Source organism: Micropterus dolomieu, linkage group LG11, assembly GCF_021292245.1.
Source record: "Micropterus dolomieu isolate WLL.071019.BEF.003 ecotype Adirondacks linkage group LG11, ASM2129224v1, whole genome shotgun sequence".
NCBI lineage: Eukaryota > Metazoa > Chordata > Actinopteri > Centrarchiformes > Centrarchidae > Micropterus > Micropterus dolomieu.
The window spans coordinates 5,071,688-5,084,762 of record NC_060160.1 but is presented as its reverse complement, the minus strand read 5'-3'; the positions used below and the strand labels follow the sequence as shown (position 1 = coordinate 5,084,762).

Genomic DNA, 13,075 nt, shown 5'->3' with positions numbered 1-13,075 from the left:
TAATGTTTTATCTCATTGATTAAACATATCTGTGTTATTGTTTGTTATGGTGATTGTGTGTACAGTCACACCATCAACAGCAGCATTTTGAAAACTGGCAGAACTAAAATGTTATACTTTAGAACGTAATAAACCAAAAACAAAACACAGAATGGAATACTTTAAACTTTTAATAATACGGACAAATTATTCTAAACATATTACCCAAAAAGTGATTGGTACAAAATGACTCAAAGCCAATAAGTGGTGGCAGGCAAATGTGTGAATGTACAACATAGATATATATATATATATATATATATAAAAAAGAGAGAGAGAGAGAGAGAGAGAGAGAGAGAGAGAGAGAGAGAGAGAGAGAGAGAGAGAGAGAGAGACAGAGAGAGAGAGAGAGAGACTTGTTTAATGAAATGTATGAGGTTAATTGATGTAGTTTGTATGATGCTTTGGCAATATTGTTGTTACACATTCATGCCATTAAAGCTAATCTGAATTGAAATGACAGAGAGAGAAAGAAGAAAGGGGGAGATACAGACTGGGACAAAGTAAGAAAGGAAAAGCAGAAGAGACAAAAAGCCAGTGACAGACACAGTTAGGTATACTGTATAGCAATAGACGCAGAGCGGTGGCAGGGTGTGACCAGCAGCAGGATGACACTCAGGAGTTTTCCTGCAGCAGCTGAGGTGCCTGGCAGGGGAATAGCAGGCTGCTATCAGAGCAAACTGTTCTGCTAATTACTTTCGATTTCCTCTTGATACTGTACTTGAGATGAGGGGCAGAAGCCTTATCCCCTTGAAGTCCATTACCATGTGCTGCCCTTTTACAAGACTTATTTGCCATCATATTTATCCTGATAAGTTTATGTCCTTGCTGGTGCACGGGGTGTCAACAGTGGTGTACACAAAGATTTCACTCCTGTAAACAACATGTGAAAACACTTTGTCTTACACAGTTTTTCAAACTACCATATACAACAACTTATCACACTTTTCCTCTTGACAAGCTTCATGGGACTCACAGCACAGTGTGCGCAGTGGCTCCCTGTTGTGACAAAGCTGGGTTTGCATGGCATCCCAAATAACAAGAACTAAAATTTGATGCTTTGGGTGGTTGTCAGAAAGCTTTTAAGTGAGCCTCAACATTAAAAAAGGTTGACGGTAAATGGGAAACATGCTGCATTTTTATCACCAAGTAGATACAGCAGCAGCAAGTTTCAGTATTAGGGTAAGAAACGGCACCACAAGCCTTCAAAAGGTTTGTTTTCCATTGAAAATGAAATGTGACTGACTTCAGTCCATCTTTCTCTTGAAAAGCAGACAGCATATTAATACTACACAGAGAATTATTTAGTGACTGACCCGATATGCTTCAACAAAGAGAAGGCACTGAAGTAAGAATGATAATTTCAGTGATTACAGGTATTTGTAATGGTAAAGAGAAGTAAACATCATGAAGAACACACTGCGCCAAACATCTAAGGTGGGCGTCAAACCTACTGTTTACCAAGGAAGACAAAATCAATGCCCTACCCACTGCGCCAAGAACTGCATCTCACCTCACATTGGGCAGCAGCCATAGGCAGCAGCAGCCGGTCTTACGGGTTTGGTAAACCTGTGGACGGTGTGAAGCCGTAAACTTTTGACTGGCAGGATGATAGGGATTTTCTCAGCAGAGTGACAAGCCTTTGCATGACAGACTATAATAAAATAAAAACATGTGCTTGTCACCTTTAATTAGTGTTCTTGGTACATGAGTAGAGCGATCACCGAATGTTCAGTTTTCATTTATAACATCTGCTTCCAGTTTATGTCAAAAGACAAATTCCCTAGCAAGGCCAATATTTATCTTAAACAAAAACTAAAACAGTTTCTATTTTGTTAAACAACAGATCCCAGGACACATGCAGCATCTCAACATGTGAAGCCAAACACTTCAGATCATGTATGAAATCTTCATCCCTCACTGTAAATGACTACAAACATCACTTGATTCTTCTGCTAAATTCCCAGGTAACTGCGGTTAATTAAATAAACGGATTTCAGGTTTACTTCTCTCTGCTAAGAAGTAGCTGACAAGAATCTGCTGACATGAGAAGAAGATTTGCCTCATGAGAGGATGGTATCTCTGTTAAGTGGTTGGGGATGTTCCCTTCATGTAACGCAATTTCTGAATGATAATGAATGGATGCAAACTGACGACTGACTGAGGAGAGAAAATCAACAACAACAATCTACGGAAGCATTTTCAGCAGTCACGTCATACTTTCGTTAAACAGAAACCTGTTTACTTATCACAAACATTGAACCAACTGTACTGCACGGATCTGTGGATTCAACTGTGGACACAACTTCCAACAAACCCACATAACAGCCAAGCTATGCCTATTCAGGACGTGTCCCAGCTTCACGGTTAGGGAGACTTACAGTCCCTTCACAAAGTTTCTGGTCAATGAACTAGAGCGCGTTAAGCACCGACATGCCCTAGTCCTCCTTTCTAAAAATGTTACCTTTTATCAACACACTACAGCTAAGTTAGTATTCAAAATAACCGCAAATGACTAAAAAGAAGCTCTATTTATTGTGTTTTTCCTACGTCTACTTGTCACGCGATTTCCATTCAAACTAAGTGCTCTGCTAGATGAAGTAAAACTCGCTCGTCAACACTGACAGTTCGCTGACACCACTTAATGTTTCTTCCACAATAAGGTATCAAGGATATGGAAAGATGAGCTGGAATAAGGAGCGTTTAAACACTGTTTATGTGTCGGGGCCACAAGAAACCGCATTCACACAAGTGGAGTAACGTTAACTTACTGAGGCGGATGGATACTGTGCGTGCGCCCAAAGCGCGAGACTGTACGTTAGCTGGCAAAACAGTCGGTAAATATGTGTTTTAGCTAGCTAAGTTAGCTCAATTAAAAACACACGCAAGTTTTTCATTCTTTCATTGTTTGTCACTTTGGAGGTCGACTAGTTACAATTTGCAGGTGTTAAACACGCATGTCACACTGAAAGTTTTCACAAAAAAATGGGTGTCTAGCAAACTGCTCGCTTCACAAATTACCTTGTCTGTCGGACGCTTCCGTTACTTTCTCCGTGCGATTCGTCTGCCTCCCCCGCAGACCCGTTGTCGTCGTCCTCCACGGTAACGTCTGCTACAATGACCGGGGCGCCTACGTTCTCCAAGCCCCGCTCCATGACTCTCAAACCATCTTCCTCCGAGGTCGAACCTGAGCCCCGGGTGGCGGACTGCGGCTCCCCCCCGATGGCGGAGCCTTGAGTTTGCAAAATCCCGAATCCGATGAGCGCTTTCAGCAACAGCAGGAGCACCAGGGAAATGCTCACGTTTCCAAAGTGAAGCCCCCTTTCCATTTGTAAGACTGGCACATTAGTGAAATATGAGATTTACATGCCACTGGCCTTGTAAATCTTAACATAAAAAACTTAAAAGTGTAAAAAAAACAAACAGTTTAACTACAAAGAAAACTCCGTTGTGTCAAAACGTCCTTTCAAATCTCTTCTTCAAGTAAACATAAACAGCCACTGGGACACCATGTTATTCCCTTTATACTTGACTGAAGACTTGCCTTGGTAACGCTAAGTCCCGCCTTGTTTCTACACTAGGATTGGACAGTAAAATCCCTACATTCGTTAAAAAATCATGTAACCGCTTCTGATTGCGCCGTTTGCTGTCAATCACGCATACTCGCATACTAAGCAGAATACGATTGAATCAGAGATCTGTCACTCGAAGAGGCGGGCTCAGAATGTTACAGCCCCCCAAACAGTGAATTTCATTGGCCAATCCAGTGTTTGTCAAAGCGACGCAGGCGCACTAGCTACTGCCATACAACGGGAGCATAAGTTGACGCAAAAAAGTCCCCGATGGCGATTCCTGTGGCGGACATTTCATTGGTGGGATGTGTCGTCGTCTGGCCAATAAGAGAGAGAACGCTGATAAGCAGCAACTCTATTGGTCGATCCCTGCACCGCTGACTAAATGCAAGCACTCGATTCGATATTTCAGCTGTCATTCATGAGTAGTTGTCAAGACAGTCGATATGAAAGCATCAACGTGGCTTCACTGTAGATTATAGGTACATTTCCTGTTCCTGATCACGAGTTATGTTTTCTCACTTTCGACTAAACAAACTGGAGACTGACATGTCTGTTAAAGACTCTGAAAGCATTAAGATTTTATATATAAAGCGTATGTAAAACTACATGTCATTCACGGAGCTTTCAAGTTCCTTAGTTAAATTTTCATAAATGTATTTTATAAAAATATATGTTACTTTAAACGTATATCAAAAATCATTTGTAGCAGTGGAGACTAGTTCAATGCGTTTAAGATGTGTTTTATAATGATCTTAGGTGGCATTTAAGGTCATGTGAGCACCTTGCAAGCCGCTTGCATTTCTAGCGTCCCCAAGTGGCAATAAAGAAGAACTGCACCTGCATTGACATGAACAATATTCATGTTGTTACAAAGCAAGAACAAGATTTTCTCACCTACCTCTACTGATATTTACAAGGGTTGCAACAAAGAATCATTTTAATTATCATTTAATCTAAATATTGTGTTTTTTATAGATTGGTCTACAAATGACAGGGAAATAGAATATTACAACTTTTCAGAGTTTACTATGATAGAGAGTAGGAAATATCTGTAAAGCAAGAACTTGTGAATATTTGGCCAAAAAATTACAATTATTATAACAAGTGTCACCAACAACATTTAATATATAGTTTTGGAGTTTGTCTTTCACCGTTCAAGTTGTTGACAGAATGACAAGATTATTTTCACCAAATTATCAGAAATGAAACACAGAGGCATACTGTTTAATCTCAATTTTGGTCCTGTATTGGTTGACAAAGAAAATAGTACCTTCACAGCAAAATCATTATCACAGTCATTTGGTAAAGAAAGGAATAAAAGAAATGCTGGTGATCCAACACGGGGTAGATCTTGTTTTGGATCCACACCAGTCCACATATTCCTAGTTGATTTAACCTTCTTAGTATTGTATAGTACAAAAACATAAACATACATAATTAAAAACCAAAGTGTAAGGCATTGTGAGCCAAAAGCAAAGTGAATAGCTGCTTTCCAAAAGAAGGGATATCAATCATATGGAGGGAAAAAAAAAAAAAAAGACTAAAATTATCACACATTTCAAACCAATGATGGTTGTTGTAGACAGTAAAGTTACTTGTCATTTGTGTAAGGAAAGACAACTTGACTATTTTAATCTTTGAGAAAAGGAGTGATGAGCTTCTGATTGCTTTTTGAGAGGGGTTTGGGGGGGCAGTAGCATTTTGAAAATAGTCTAGTAAATAGTATTTTTAGACAATTTCAACAACAGTACTGTGCTGATTTGAGACACATTACCTCAGTGAACCTACTACACACTGAGCACAAGATTTTATAAAACACCTTAAAGCTGCACGTACAGCTTCTTTTTTTAATGTTCCCCAATTAGAAATGAGATAGGACCTTGTGAAACAAACTGACCAAACATGATATATTGGAATTTGGATTTTAAGAGCAGCACAGAAATTAAATCAAACCTTGTGAATTTTTATTTTGTCTGTAACAACTGCATTTTTTATATATTTTACAAGTAAATGTCTTTCCTAAAACCTGATGATGCAGCTTTTAACAACATGTGGCAGTTGTTCCAACAATAAAACCAGCTACATAATAAATTAATTTTGCTGCATCTGAATTTAAAAAAAAATAAATAAATAAAAAAAGTGTTTATGTATATTTATGTAAAAAGTTTTATTGCTTTGGTGCGCCAAGGCACAAACGTTACTTGTTGAACTGTTCAGATTTGAGCTACATCAGTTCACCATTAACTGTGACCATTTTATAGAATAGCTGCCCATCACCCTTACCCCAAAGTGTTTCACAAGTCTTTCTAGAGCTATGTTCAAAGTTAAGTTTATGGCACAAGACTTCCTGTGACCAGACAGCTTGTGTAAGATAAGAAATTGTCATGCAAGTAACTTACAGGCACAAAAAAGAACCAACACAGTGGAAGGAGTTACGTTCATGAAAGTACACCTTCATTCAGTTGTTTGTTTTGTCAAACAGTGAGAGGCTGTGGAATTTAGATGACTTGACTAGTGTAATTCTACAGAAACGTTGCTGAAACCCAGAGAAAACCACAAAAGATTTCCACTGTACTCACAGTTGCAGAGCAGGAAACCAGATTACTGGTCCACAACAACAGTGGCTACCATATGTTAAAATTCAACAGCCAAGGACATTTAAATTAGAACTTCCATATTGAGACCATGTATCCCACAAGTGGAGTGACAAACAAATGTACACATCCAAAATTTTCAAGCCAGCTCTGCGCACCATAACTTTAAAGGAATCTCATGTGACGGAATGGAGTCGTTAACAGGTTTAAATCCTGAGATGCACATGTTGCGTGTGCGTGGTTATACTTGTCTAACCTGTACAGTTGGACATGTTGACATGTTCTGCGCAACATCAGAATTCCTAGCGGAGGATGTTAATTTGTTGGCATGTGCGGCTGAAAAATGAGGAGTTGCTGAAAGACACGACAGAGCAGAAAACCAGGAGCTTCAGTGACACAGAGGAAGTAAAGGAACGGCGAAGCCTGCATGTTTCAGCAACAGGAAGTACATACTCTTAGTGAAAGGACGATTTCAAGGTTTGATGGTTCTCAACCCTTTTGCTGCAAATGTAGCAACTCCAATTGGTGGTGTTTTAATGCCAGCAGAATCTACATTATATTTATTACAGCCCACATCTGTGCTGCATGGTATGTGTACACCATACACATACCAACAACATTGTATCATCAGTGTCACGTGTCTTCTTAACACAATTACCAAATAATAGAAGCTTCGTACCTGCACCACAGGGTTTCCCTAAACTGTCCATGGCATTATTAATTTTTGGAGCTTCTTGCTGTCTAAATTAGCATATTAATGAAGGAAATTAATTTCTTGAGACATGTCTAACTTTCTATGTTGTAGTATGCAACTCATTTAACTCCCCCATTCTGTAATCTAATTAAACAAAAACACTTCAAGGCATATCAGCTCTCTCACTGCTTAAAATGTCTTGACTACTATACTTTTGTTTGCAGCAGCCCAGCAAATAACCATAGTTTGAAGTATGATTATGAGCTTTTTAAATGCAACTATAATGGCGTCATGTCTTTTAATAGATCATAAAATATAATCAAGGCACACCTTTATTTAGCAGCACCGAAGTGATTCACCAAGCTAGATGAGAACCACAGCACTGCAGACATTCAGTCAATCTTGCTCATTACAGCAAGAGCCAACGCTTCCAGGCAGAGACCAGGCAGCCAAACTGAGGAAATACAGGCTGAAAAAAAACAAAACAAAACAGGAAGCATAACAGATGCACTTGATTTTACTCATCAGGCACTATAAAACATGCAGAATCAGAAGCACCGCTTGCAGGATGAGAAAAATCAAGTGATCCTCAACAGGATCTGGTTTTGTGATGTGTGAAAACTTCCCTGCTACGACACAGTCCGAGACCAGGTGTAAATCATGAACACGGCACTTGCGGGGAAAGTGAGGTCATTCAAGAGGAGGTAAGAGACTGTGATTATGGCAAACTCCTCAGTTGACTGGAGGATCCCGAATTTGCACGCTTCCATCCTCCATCCCAAAGTAGGCTCGCTCAGCCATGCCGACGAAAAGCCCCGTCTCCACCACCCCTGAGGAGGACAAAAACAGAGATACTGAGGGTGTTGTTGGACAATATAGGTCAAGTCTTCCTCTTGATTGCTGGTTTTGTTCAATTTCAGTCCATTGTGCTAATATTTCTTATTTGCTGTGTGTGATGAGCAATGATTGGTTGGTAGGATGGTTGGCAGGGTAATACCATCACCAAACACAAACTGCACCTTACTTCATAAACAAACAGTCATCTGTCAGCTCCTCACCTGGAATCATCTTGATTGCGGTGTTGACTTCCTTCCAGTTCTGAGCGTGCTCAAACTTCCAGTCCAGGATGAAGTTGCTGTTGTCAGTGACCACGGGACCCTGAGAGGCAGACAGGAACAACTGAGGCTAGGTCTGAACAATTAAAAGAAATATTGAAAATGGCCAAGTGCTATGTCCAAATCGCAGCAGCTGTATTTTCTTGATTTAAAAAAAACAAAAAACAAAAAAAGAGTAAGGAATAAATGAAGCACTGCGGTGCTACAGAGAAGCCCAGAGATCATGTTCTCCAGACATAAGGGAACATGCTTGTTTGGTACAGACCCCAGCCAAAAATCACATTTTTGTATTCTTTTCAGTGAAAATGTAATGCAAAGTTACCATTCCCACTAACATGGTGACTCATATCACAATATCTGTCTAAATAATCTTTTTTTGTGCATGTCGTTCAGGCCTAACTCAGATCAGGATATTTATGCCCTGAGCTAACTCTGTGGACTTTCAGAAAAGCACATAAGAAAATTGCAAACAACAGCTTTTTAAGTATCACATGGACACTGATGACACAACTAAATGTTTATCACATTGACCACTTATCACAATGTGTTGAGTTAGCTGAAAATAATCATTATCATGCGAAGGTTGAACAGCTGTCTATTTAGGATCTTTGTTTTCCAGTCCACTGTGACTCAAGATAGAAACTGAGGGACTGGAACAAAACTCATGTCAACAGTTATTTATTTTGTTGACATGATGGAATACTTCTGAAGTCTTAACAACAGTCACTTCTTTATGTTGACTGGGCAGTGGCAGAAAGCTCTTCAAAATTAACCTGCTGAACAGAGAAGTATATCAGTTAACCAACTACAGACTGTCAATGAGGCCTTTTTGTCCTCTGGATTCAGTGCAAACAAGACAAGACAAACAAAACAGGGACCCAGTCAAGAAAAAAAAATTGCTCCATAGCGCTACTAGAGCTCAAAAACTCCACAGGGTACGTTTAAGCTCACACAAGTCCAGAAAGACTGTACATTTGGATTGACAGTGTAGCCTTTTCAGGGCTTCATATCAAGTTAAAATTAGTTGTAGTGTCACCATAAAAAGGTTTTCTACCCGGAACTCAGGACCACCACAGGCCCCCCGGAAAGAGAATCGAAGAGATCTAACAGTATTGTATGAAAAATAACACAGATAGCAAAGCTAGGAGTACAGAGGTGAACATTCAGTGTGCTGGAATCAAGCAAATCCTTCACTTACTGCTTTACTGACAGCCATTCGTAAGTTGGCCTCCCCTCCGAAGCTTTTGGCTATCGTCCTGGAGACAGGGACGTACGCCATGGGGATCACCTCAATAGGGACTCCCTTCTTCCACTGCTCGCCCAGAGCCTTGGAGTCCTTCCTGGGAGGAGAAAGCAGAGTTTTTAATAGATTTTTAAAATCACGTAGATGCAGATTAAAAGACACCTTTTATATTGTAACTGTTAAGGAGATATTTTCTGTTGGATCTGAGTTTATACAGAATTACACAATAAATGTGTTCCTACAATAGTTCATGTAGGAAAGGTGTTAAAAAGGTAAAAAGAGAAATGTAGAAAAGGCTTCTAGCTGTGTGAAAGCAGAGTAATAATATTCAGCAAGTCACCCAAATTTCAATTTATTACTTGTAGCTCAGAGTGACTGAGTCACATTGTATAGAGACAGCCAACAAGCTTATCTCACACAAAAATATTTTATTACTTAACATTTTAATTCATGCTTTAGTTAGTGCTACCAACTGGTGGTTCTAAAACACTTTGCTAATGCAGTCTAATAGAAAGATGGAATTCAAGATTCTTGTACAGTTCCACCTCTCAATCAGCTGGATTTAACAAATCTTTAATGATAAACCACAAAACAAATCTTAAAATCAAAGTCTGGCAAAACTGTTTCCAGACTTTTTTCTAATTTAACTTCTCTTCAAGAGGTAAGCCAGCAAATACAGACCTGTAGTCGGCAATGACAACGAAATGTTTGGCACAGCCGGCTACAATCTTCTCCTGAGTCAGGCAGCCGCTGTGATGCAAACAGAGGACGTGTGAGAGAGATAAAATCAGAGGAGACACTGTTTAAGTTCTGCTGTCTGTATTAAACTGTACTCACCCTCCACCTTTTATCAGCGTGAGATCTGCATCCACTTCATCTGCTCCGTCAATCGCCACATCCAGCTGTGTGGGAGGAATGTAAAGACAAATTTATTACAAAAGGCAGCATGCAAAGCAAAAGGTACAACAAATATTCCCGAACCATTCTCTGCATTTAGAATTTGCAACAGTCAGCTCCAGTTCATGTTCGTTTTTTTTTTTTGCAGTTGTACAGGCATAACATTCACAGCGCTCCAATTCAAGCTGACAGGATTTGAGCTCCAACATATTGTGGTCCTTCCTCATTTCCAATTGGCTTTCAAATTCATTTGCAAAAAGCTCGTCATACCTCTGGGTGCCTGTCCAGATCCGACAGCGTGAGGCCGTGCTGCAGAATCAGCTGACGAGCCTGTGGGAGGACGAGCCGCGAGACGGGAGAAAATGAGACAACCACGAAAACAGCAGGAAAAGTGACAAGAAAAGCAGAGGAAAAGCTGCAGTGCCATTTCCATTTCGTAGGGCACGCTTGAAAACACAAAAACAGCAATTAATGTATTTTCTCTTGCAAGTCACAGTGTCATCTATAGATTTAGACAAAAAAAAGAAATGACAATGTGTGTGGCAATGAATTGCATTCAAAAGCATAATGTTGCAGCACACACTGTTGCCAAATGCTGTGTATACAACATTAAGCCACCAGGATGAAAATAATTAGAAGTCATGTTGGAGTATAAGAAAGACTAAATGTCTCAAACCAACCTGGAAAGAGGTAGGCACACACACGATGTTCAGTTTCTCCTGACGCACTCTCTCAGCTGGAATGAACAACATACATAAAGTTTAAAAAAATTCCAATCCAAATGTTGGCACTTCTTCATTTATGGTTTTTCACTTGTGATGACAAACCAGAACAACACGCACTAGAGGTAGTATGTTTGATGAAACAAGTCGTGCACTGCAACCTCAACCTTGTGCTTATTTACACCCAAGCAGACTTACCTTAAAACATCCAAAAAATAAGCAATGAACTTTCTGCTACTTACTTTGGCCAAGTTATTGTCTTAAAGACAAGAGCCAGATGGTTAGGTTTAATTCCTGAGACATAAGACCATCTAAAATCTGAATTATAATACTTTCGCTCACCTAATCTGTCCACGGCATAGACAATGGTTGACCCGCTGCCCACTCCAACCACCTGGTTATTCTACGAAAGAAAAGAAAAGAACACAAACTGGTGCAAAAACACTTCATTTTGAAGCAATTCCTTAAAACAGAGGGGACGCAAAGCTGCCATGAGCCCGATAAGCATTTACTTTCCTGTAGGTGGGCCGACAGTGAGAATCAGTGATCACAATATCCTGAACAGTACTTACAGCTGATCTAATTGATTGCATTTATGTGTTCATGTCTTCATGGTGTTTCCATATACTCACACATACCATGAACACGTTAATATATCACATCTAGTTGAAACACCAGTTTTCTTGATATGTGATACCAACAGACTGCAAATATGTTCACGATAATGTGTCCACCTCTTATTGTTTCTGACATTTCATGAGCTTACAGTCGGGATGTAGGAGGTTAAATGTCAGAATCAGAAAGAGCTTTATTGCCAAGTAGTGTTTTGGACATATGAGGAATTTGCTTTGGTAATAAGTTGCTACACTTAGACAAACATACATTTGACATAAATAAATGTAGAAATATATAAATATGGAATAAACAAATGAAAGTTATATAAGAATAATAAAAGAATAGAGACAAATAATACAATGCAAGGAGTCTAGTCTAATTCAAGCATCTGGAAAAGACAAAGGTATCACATTTTCACAGTAGAGTCTGGACAGACAACCTGTTAACTCTATTATCCATTATGCAGTTACAACAGCAGTGCAAAGTTCTGTCAGCTCCTGCTTCTAATTTCAGGCTGCAAGTTTAAATCATGCATAACATTGTTAGCTCATCTATTTCTGTCCTGCTTGGCAGCTAACACAGACTAACATACGGTTAGTATTTTTAGTCTTTAGCCCACTATCCGGGGACAAGCATGCATAACACTGAGCTAATTCCCTGCCAAACCGTGCAAGTTAGATAACAGCTATACGTTAGCAAGCTAAGCTACGTTACTTTATATCTCTGTTTGTTTGTTTGTTAGCTAGCCCTGCTAGCGTGCAGCTAAGAGGTTTTATCTGAGCTGGTGTAACGTTAAACAAAAAACTAGCAGGCGGTGAACACATGTCGGCTAACATGAGCAGTCATCTGTACCTGGACGTGGTTGTCCACGGCGGCGTAAGCGGCCAGTTTCTTCGCTTCTTCTGCCATGTTCTCACCGGACACACTGAACAGACGCACGTGTTTCTGGCTGCTCAGAGCCGCCAGCCTGCAAGATGCTGAAGAAGACAGAAATCCAGCTGCGAGGTTGCTGAGGGAGACCCACCCCTGGAGTCTCATGACCCGGCCCACACAGAGACAGATGGGCAGGTTTCTCCTTCCTGCACCAGGAAGCCAAGAGCGACGTTTTAAATGTGTGCTTTTAATCCTGTTTGACAACTGATCACCTGTCCAGTGTCTCCTCGTATGACTTGGAGATCTGCGGGTTATCTGCGCAGGTACAGCGCAGCAGCGACCCCACCGGGGCCCTGGACACTCAGAGGCTCACCTGCTCGGTATGCTGTCAGAAAAGAACTTTCTAGGGATTGTTTGTGTAAAATATCCGTTACAAAGCTAAATCACACCATCATACTACATTTGAGGATATGCATCTTCAGTGTGGCTGATCAGTGTAAAGTTTGTCCGGAGGGTGGCGCCAGAGGAAAAGCCATGTAAAATGTAAAAGGTCCATCCTCTTGGGAGAATGAAAAAGGACATGAGAAGGACATTTCACCACAGGCAATCTGAAAATAGACCACAACACGCTCACTCTTAAATAAATTAATAAATGTAGATGCTCTGTATTTGTATAGCGTCTTTCTAGTCTTTTGCGACCACTGAAAG

The 13,075-nt window shown here is 40.1% G+C and overlaps 2 protein-coding genes across 2 annotated transcripts in view; both read right to left on the bottom strand.

The window, feature by feature from the left end:
* eif2ak3 (eukaryotic translation initiation factor 2-alpha kinase 3) overlaps positions 1 to 3,640 on the bottom strand; it is a 32,833-nt gene extending 29,193 nt beyond the window's left edge. Inside the window, exon 1 of the mRNA XM_046062814.1 lies at positions 3,061 to 3,640. Coding sequence (XP_045918770.1) covers positions 3,061 to 3,368 — 308 coding nt within the window. The 5' untranslated portion in view covers positions 3,369 to 3,640. The remainder of the gene's footprint in view (positions 1 to 3,060) is intronic.
* A 1,197-nt stretch (positions 3,641 to 4,837) lies between these two features.
* On the bottom strand, positions 4,838 to 12,755 carry rpia (ribose 5-phosphate isomerase A (ribose 5-phosphate epimerase)). The gene is made up of 9 exons (XM_046063048.1): positions 12,347 to 12,755; positions 11,222 to 11,282; positions 10,838 to 10,893; positions 10,428 to 10,487; positions 10,098 to 10,162; positions 9,942 to 10,010; positions 9,216 to 9,357; positions 7,961 to 8,060; positions 4,838 to 7,732 (listed from the first exon to the last, which is right to left on the bottom strand). The coding sequence occupies exons 1-9, from the start codon at positions 12,530 to 12,532 to the stop codon at positions 7,635 to 7,637; spliced, it is 837 nt and encodes a 278-aa protein (XP_045919004.1). The 5' UTR covers positions 12,533 to 12,755; the 3' UTR covers positions 4,838 to 7,634.
* Positions 12,756 to 13,075: the final 320 nt, after the last annotated feature.

Bases quoted from the DNA above. Each gene is read 5' to 3' on its own strand.
- rpia (XM_046063048.1), bottom strand. From the start codon at position 12,532: ATGAGACTCCAGGGGTGGGTCTCCCTCAGCAACCTCGCAGCTGGATTT. The intron at 10,894-11,221 runs GTGAGCGAAAGT...TGTTCATTCCAG, and splicing joins CTATGCCGTGGACAGATTAG to CTGAGAGAGTGCGTCAGGAG. The intron at 10,011-10,097 runs GTGAGTACAGTT...TTTGCATCACAG, and splicing joins ACGCTGATAAAAGGTGGAGG to CGGCTGCCTGACTCAGGAGA.